General features: G+C 34.9%; 1 protein-coding gene across 1 annotated transcript; it reads right to left on the bottom strand.

The window, feature by feature from the left end:
- Positions 1-1,380: 1,380 nt before the first annotated feature.
- Positions 1,381-2,211, bottom strand: LOC129228587 (histone H1.03-like). The gene has a single exon (XM_054863270.1). The coding sequence runs from the start codon at positions 2,209-2,211 to the stop codon at positions 1,381-1,383; it is 831 nt and encodes a 276-aa protein (XP_054719245.1).
- Positions 2,212-8,443: the final 6,232 nt, after the last annotated feature.

Below are 8,443 nucleotides of genomic sequence, written 5' to 3'. Positions count from 1 at the left end.
AGATCACTCTCGATCAATTCTCCTTTCAAACATTTTGTTTTTTTTTTTCAAAATCGGTCCATCCGTTTAGGCGCTCGAGTGCCACAGACGGACACATAGATACGTCAAACTTATAACCCCCTTCCTTTGTGTGTCGCGGGTAAAAAAAATAACACGGAGCGAGAAAAAACTTTTATTTTCTCAACGCTTCACTTTTAACTAATTTTTTTAAATTGTCCGATCTTGAAAATAAGGTGTGGTCATTATAACGTCACAAATGATGTGCTTTGGCGCATCTTTTTACCGCGTTTCCACGTTATGATAATCAAGAAGCGAATTAAATATTGCGCTCGACGCTTTCTATCAACCATATCATTGCCAGTACGTGCAATAAAAGAAACGATGCATTTCATCATTTGTGATGTCATCTGCAGAAGCGTAAACAATGAAAGCGCACCGATTAAAAATATTTTTGAAAAATATTAAAATGAGTCAAATTATTTAAAATATGGTCAGATCCAATGTTTTTAAGCACGCTCTTTCAGTAAAAAATACTTTTAAATTTCGGAAACGATCCCATTTTTGTCTAGTCTGATAGTTCGTTTTGGCGGTTTTTACAAATGGCATTATTAGGGACTACTGTGGCAAGTAAGGCCGATTCGCCATTTTCGTTAAACTGCTGTCAAACACAATTTGAACTTAAATTTTAACATGGGATGATTATTTTGGGTATTTACGTATTAACGCCACCGGAGCAGATGGTGCGCAAATGCGCCAGTAAAGAGCAATAATTTGGCATATTTGTTGTTCGCACGCGCAGGCAGTTATCTTTTGGATTCCTTGTTGCCTTGCTTTGGCAACAAGGGAAAACCGCTAAATATTATAAAAACCGCTGAAGCTGCGGTCACGTTCATACGAAAGTTCCTCTTTGTGAGTGTTATTGATAAATGCAGAATCAACGATAAATTTGAAATGTTCTCCAATATGATAATTTCCTGAGAAACAACTCCAACTGTCAAAATGAGAAATTATGCCAACTTTTAAAGAATTTACCATTTTGTCAAGACATTCAGCAAAGTCGTCGCCAAATAAACGAGTCAATATTTATCAAAGCAATCACGCATAAAATAAAGAACAAAATGGAATGAAAAACTATAATTTAATTACAGCAATATTTCATATACAAAAACCATCAACCTTTCTTTAAATAATCATGGCATTTTTTTTTTCTTTTTTTAAAATTTCATAATAAAGTAGCTTTGACAAAAAGTTAAAATTTTGAAACGTTTCTCTAAAATATAATTTTGTGAAATTGTTTGTTGCTGCAAGTCTGCAATGTCTCATTGGACTAGAATTTTGCGAGATTTCTTTCCCGTTATCTGAGATCCCCCAACAGTTTCTCTATTTCTTGCTACGCTTGCGTGCTGGAGTCTCTGCCCTCCCATGACCCTTGACAGCTTTTTCAGACGTTTCACTTCTAGGAGATTTTCTCGGTTTTGCTACCTTCTCTACTGATTCTATTGTAGTTCCGCTCTGTATTTCCGCAGCCATCGTTGTTGACTTGGTTCCACTACTCGAAGGATCATCATGCATTGTACTTTTCTGGAAGGTTCGTGTTTCTGGCAAGTCTGAACCTCGGGCAGCTCCTACGTTGTTTGCTTGTCCAACTACATCTTCAGTTCTAACTGTGACCGTGTCTTCTACTGAAATTTCCATATCATCCTCTTCAGTCTTGGCCTTTCGTTTTTTAGCGCTTTTGGGTTCTTTCACAGATTTCTCTATTTTCGCCTCTTTGGCTTTTACTTGATCCGATGCAACTTCCATTTTAGTGGCTCTCTTGATTTTTACATTTTTTTCTTCTTTTGTTAATTTTAGTTCTCGTTTCTCTACTTTATCAGACTTGGCTTCACTTTTGAGAGACTTTTTCTTCTCAGCTTTTACTTCTGCTTTGGCAGACTTTTTCTTCTCAACTTTAACTTCGCCTTTGGCAGGCTTTTTCTTCTCAGCTGTAACTTTACTTTTGGCAGACTTTTTAGTAGATTTAACATCACTTTTAGACTTAGACTTCGTTGTACTTTTCACAGATTTCTGCTGCTTCGCCGTCTTCATAATTTTTATCTTTTTCACACCAGTCTTTTTTGGGCTCTGAGCTTTTCGTTTGGTCTTCGATCCTCCAATAGTTTTCTTAGGCTTTCCCGCCTTTATAGACTTCCGTTGGACACTTCTTTCCATTTTCTTAAGTTTTTTTTTTCGCGTTGAGAAACAACTTCAAATATTTGCATTGATGTCAACGTTTACGTTCTATCTTATGGCTTAAGCTAATTAAAAATTTAAACACCAGTTTTCACGGTAAAATTAATTTTAACAACAAAAGAACAGGCTTAATAAAACGTTTTATCAAATGCATTTGAATCAGTTTCCATATAGCACGCGAACATAAAGTAGCTAAGATCTGAACACGTCATAACGGAGGAATATTTTCGACAAGGCATTTCTTCATCAACACTTTTCTTTACCAGGAAAAAAATCTTTATCGTGAAATCATAGAAATCAATTCGCAACTCCAACAAACTATAGGGGGCACTGCAGCCACCGTCTAATGGCGGATGAAAAAGGTAAAACAAACGCACGCCGTAGCGTAGAAAATGCTAATAAGCCTGGCATTTTTTTTTTTTTTTTTTTTTTTTTGTACGCATGACTTTTTTGTTTTGTTTTTTCAAACTAATTTTTAAAGTCTTGTGGATATTCTGGTCCATGTAGAAAGAAATGAAAATTCAAGAAGCATTACTAAACGTCAGAAATTAATGCAAATTATGTAGTTCGTAGTTCTAAGCAGCCATTTCCACGATGTTGAATTAGAGTTTATCTATTCTTGGTGGGACTACATTTTTATTGTGACAAGATTAAATGCTAGATAATTTAATTGTATGATATTACGATTGATTATCAAAAGAGGAAGATGATACTTCGTTGTCTTGTTTGGCAAGCGTTAATTGTTTGACATTTGTAGCCGAGTTATTTCTCAAATTGTCGAATCGGTAAATTTTATTTTTTCCCGTTCCGCAAGTTTTTAATTTGTCGGTTAAATGATTTAATTACGTCACGCTAAGAAAATCATCAATAAAATTCTCACGGATACATGGTGGTAGTTTTCTTTTTAATTGATCTTCCATTATTTCTTTAAACTTATCGAATTCTGTATTCTTTCTACCATTTTAATCCACTGATGATAAAAAATAAAAATGGTTTAACGGAAACGCAAAATCTCGCCAAGGTCTCTTTGCTCGCACAATACTAAAACTATAACCCTAAACAATTTGGCGATAAAAAATCTCGGCTTATATTTTTGTTAATTCTAAACGTTCTTTCTCGGTTAAGCATTTTTCATTTCGTTCTACGATAATGTATTCAACAAAATATTTTGCATAGTACTATCCATTCCAATTAAATGCTGCAGTAAAATGAAGGTTAGTTAAATTAATTATTTTAAACTAGGGGGAGATTTTAGCTCTAAAATTCTTCTGCTAATGTTATCAAATCCTTCTTTCGAGCTTAAGATTCAAAAAAGAATAATCCATATTCTTACAAATTCACACAAAACAATAAACAAAAAAAAAACTTACCTGTTACTCGTTGTACTCGTTATCCTCTTTAAAAAAAAAAAAAAAAATGCATCGAACAGAGCAAATGCGAAGTTTGTTAATCCAGAGTTATCTTGTGTTTACGCTTTCACCATTTACGACAATCATCTCACTTTTTAGAGGGAAATAATGAAAACTAACATTATTTTGAGAAGCTCGAGAATACCATTAAGGGATGAAACAATTTCTGTTGCTGAAAGCAATCTAAGACACATCGAATGCGTTAATAAATACTCCTAACAAACTGCTCGTGTTTACCAACAGACACACGTAGAACGCATTGTTTTAGTTTTTTCGGCAGTTATGTAAATCATCGCAAGGTAGCGTATTCGAGCGCTGGAGGCGAATTAAACAAGGTACCGTGTTTCCGCGAAAATAATAGTCGCAACTCCAACGAACTATAGGGGGCACTGCAGTCACTGTCTAATGGCCGACTTAAAAACTAAAACAAATGCATGTGGTAACGAAGAAAATGCTAAAAGTGTTGTGATTTTTGTTGTTATGTATGATTTTTTCGCTTTATTCATTTGAAAAGATTTTTCAAAGTCTTTTGGTTATTCTGACCCATATAGAAAGAGATTAGAAACCAAAAAGTATTACGAAAGTAAACAATTAATGCAGAACACTAAGTTGTTCTGAAGCAGCCATTTTCACGATGTTGAATTCGGAATTCATAAATTTTTGGTTCGCTTCGAACGGCATTTTCATTTTGTACCGTTTTTTCTATACATTAGTACATATTAAGTTCAGTTTCGTGACATTTCCGGCATTTGTTGACATTTTTGTCACATAGTGCACATACGTGGCAGACTGTCAAGAGTAACGTTTAACACTAGATAATTTATTTCTATGATTATATGATTGGATATCCAAAGAAATCATGCATTTAATTCATTCGTCATGGAAATTATGTACCTGATATGCGAAATCTTGTCAAGATAAATTATTCCCCCCCCCCCCCTTCACACAATTTTAAAACCTTAACCCTATAAACAGATTTTTGGCGAACTTTTATTTTTTATTGTTCAAATTCTTAACGTTCTTTCTGGATTTTTCAATCTGTTCTGCGATAAATATTTTCAAGAAAACTTATTTGCATACTGTCTATTTCAGTAGGATACTGTAGTAACAAAGGTTATTTAAATCATTTATGTGGAATTAGGTTAAGGAAAAGTGTCCAGTCAATGTTGTTAAGTTCGTTTTTTTTTTCATCGAATTGAAAAACTGATATTTATTCAAATTCACTCAGAACAAAATAAATAAAATGTGTACTCACAGTTTATATATGGTGGTAGTTTTCTTTTCAGTTGATTGACCATTATTTCTTTTTACTTATCGAATTCTGTAATCTTACTATCATTTTATTCCACTCATGATAAAAATTAAAAATGGTTTAACTAAAAACGCGAAATCTCGCCAAGGCTACTTTGCTTGCACAATACTAAAACTATAACCCTAAACAAATTTGGCGAAACCTTTCAGCTGAGAATAAAAGGAATAAAGTAAATTCTTTCTCGGTTAAACATTTTTCATTTTGTTCTACGATAATAAGTTCAAGAAAATATTTTGCATACTGTCCATTCCAAGTAAATGCTGCTGTAAAATATGATTAGTTAAATTAATTTAAGATTAAAAAAAACTCATATTCTTACAAAGTCATACAAAACAATAAAAAATTTTACCTGGTATAACGTTATCCAATTTTGTTAATGCAGAGTTTTCTTGTTTACGCTTCCACCATTTAATACTTTTTTGAAAGAAATAAGGAAAACTAACATTATTTTGAGAAGCTCGAGAATACTACTAAGGGACGAATTAATTTCTGTAGCTGAAAGCAAACTAAGACACATCGATTGCGTTAATAAATACTCAGAACAAACTGCCTGTGTTTACGTCAACAGACACACGTGGAACGCAACGTGGCAATGTTTTAGTTCCATCGGCAGTTTTGTAAATCACCGCAAGGTAGCGTATTCGAGCGCTGGAGTTCCGAATTCGGTCTTATATTAATTTTTGTAGCGAAACATACTCTGGGGCTGAATTTCAGAGGGTGTTCAAATTTTTTTACGCACAATAATTGATATTTCTTTATGCTCAAAATTCATTCAGGTTGAAAAGAAACACATTTACTTTAATTTTCGAAGGTTAATCTAGTTATCGTCGTTCTGTTGGCAATAAATATCTTTGCCTCTACGGTGCCCTTAAGAAACGCTCGTCATTTCGGTACGTCTTTACAAGGGCGAGAATTGAGAAAGCCAAGAGAACCAACGTTTTAAAAAAGAAAGAAGCAAGAAAAAAATAAAAAAAAATCGAATTTTCAAAATTAATTTGAATTTTTGAAATTTTGAATTTAAATTATGTTTTTCGCAATCACGAGTTGCGACAGGGCCCTACTCATTGGGGGCTATTGTTTCTAGAAACAGCTCCTGTCCCCCCAAGCCTACCCCTCTTCCTGGGCGGTTACGTGTGTATAATTAATTGTGCGTGCGTGTGTGTATGTGTAGGCGCGCGTGCGTGCATGTGTAGGCTTGTGTGTGTGCGTAGTCCTGTGTGTATGCACGTAGGCGTGTGTGTATGTGTGTAAAGGCTTGTGTGTGCGTGTGTGTATGAGCGCGCATGTGTGTAGGACATGGACGCCTCCGACCAGGAGAAGCGGATAGCTCAGGACCGGAGCAGCTGCGCCGCGCCGCCTGCAGAGGCCGGTGGGCGGTGGTGCTGGTGTCCCTGGTCCAAGCTGAAAAAGGAACCAGACGCCAAGGACGGTCAAATGAAAGCAATAAGCAATCGTGATTGCTCAAAAAAGGAGGAAGAAAAACAAAGAACAGGGAAGGGGAAAAACCCCATTAAAAAAAAGAATTTTGGGTTTTAATTGTATGAATATTTGAATAGATTTTAATAGATTGAAAATTCTCTGTATAGTATTAATTATTTTAACTTTTACATTTAGGATTACGGTTTTTGTCAATGCCGAAAAAACGAACTGTGACAGTAAAAATCAAGATTCTTATGTAATTTAAGCATTTTATTTGTCAATTAAAATAAACAGCTACCATTTTACTTTCCAATTAAAATTTCAAACCTACTGCTAATTGTTTTTCCCCTCATCTATCAATGAGTACTTTAACGTGTTTCTGATTTGGTTATTAATGAATAAACGAAAATCTTTGGCCGAAGAAATCTTTTTTAGAAGGACTGAAATAAACAGTTATTCCTTAATTTATTTGTCCCATATTTAATTGGTTTTCCAATACCGTAATCAGAACAAACATTTTCGTTTAAAAGTACCGAAAAGATTTCTTTTTCCTTAAAATGGTTCTTAGAATAGTGAAATATTTCAGCATGTTGGACTCTTAAAAACCGTTAAAATGAGTGCATTTGTAAATCATATCAGCAAAAATAATGATGTAGGTATTTTCGACTCTTTCGGGAAATTATTAATAAGTAGAGAATCGCCCGTTATGGTATGACGGGTGAAAATTGTTTCTAGATTCGAACGAAGCAATTGCTTATTGCGTGATATTTTTTTATAGTTGAAGTTTTAACCCTAACTTCAGTGGATTAACCCTAAACTCCAGTAGATAACATTAAGCTGTTGACCCCTTTTTGTTTCTTCATTCTCCTAAAATGACAGTTTGACCAGTTAAACAATTAAGTTACCGGATCCAGTTCAGCCTTGTCAAAATAAAGCATTTTCGAGCATGTCAAACATTAACAAAAAAAATTATCAAATTATCATGGTACGACACGAATTTCATCCTTGGTGATGTCAGGAGCGTTACTCGATCACTCTATAGCCGCTATGTAGATAGGCCGACGCATCAGCTTAAGTTTAGCCATTTTGAATCGGATTTTTCGTTATTGCGTTGCTAGGGTTACCACAGCAAAGTTTAGGATTTTGCCAAATTTGCCGAAAGTAATAATTTATTTAATAAACAATTCACGTGCCGCTAATAATTGTTCACAGTGAACAATCACCAAACGCGATAACTTGCAAGGAAAGACAACCACTCAAACACGCGGCTCCGATCCAATATGGCTAATCTTAAGCTGATGCGTCGGCTAGTATATATAGGGACCTTAGATCAGTCATTCGCTATTTTATATACATGAGGATAAAACGGGATCATATAAATATAAAATAGCCAGGGCTACAGCCCTGGCTATTGGACCCGGGAATTTACTGAATATATCATGCCGTACCTTCAATTCTCGAGTTGAACCGAACCATTGCTTCGGTCACTCGTCTAGTCAGCGCTAATTCTACATTAGCTACCAGTTTGTTTGGCACTCTTGGCTTCCTTAAGAGGTTTTCCATCTCCAGCTCAGTCACTTTCCTATGCCGGGCTGATGAGTGCTAATAAGCACGAAACTGCAGTCCTCGGCTGGAAATGACTGAGCTGGCGGTGTATTTCATGTATTTGTTTCTTTGTTTTTACTTCCCAGGGAAAACGTAAAATGCGAGGAATTCATAAATAACAAACTTTCCATCCCGGTTAAATAAACATTATTAGTAACTGGAAAAACTGGAATCTGATGAAAAAACGTGAAATACGGGTAAAACGTAGATTGCGGGGACGTAAAATCGGGGTTTCACTGCATGTTTAACCAAATTGACATAGATTGTGCTTTGACTAAAATAAATATGATACCTAAACTTTATTACATCAACTTTGCTACTTTATATCGACTAAAAGATAGCCAAGAAAAAGCAAAAGGAAGTAGGAGCGCCATTTATAAATAGAAAAGAAAGTTATACGACCAAGATAATGAGTTTTAGATGAAGAAAAGAGATTTATTCTCATTTTTGAAGCTTCAACAATTCC

The sequence above is a fragment of the Uloborus diversus genome, chromosome 8 (assembly GCF_026930045.1).
Source record: "Uloborus diversus isolate 005 chromosome 8, Udiv.v.3.1, whole genome shotgun sequence".
Classification (NCBI taxonomy): domain Eukaryota; kingdom Metazoa; phylum Arthropoda; class Arachnida; order Araneae; family Uloboridae; genus Uloborus; species Uloborus diversus.
This window is presented reverse-complemented; position numbering and strand designations above follow the sequence as displayed.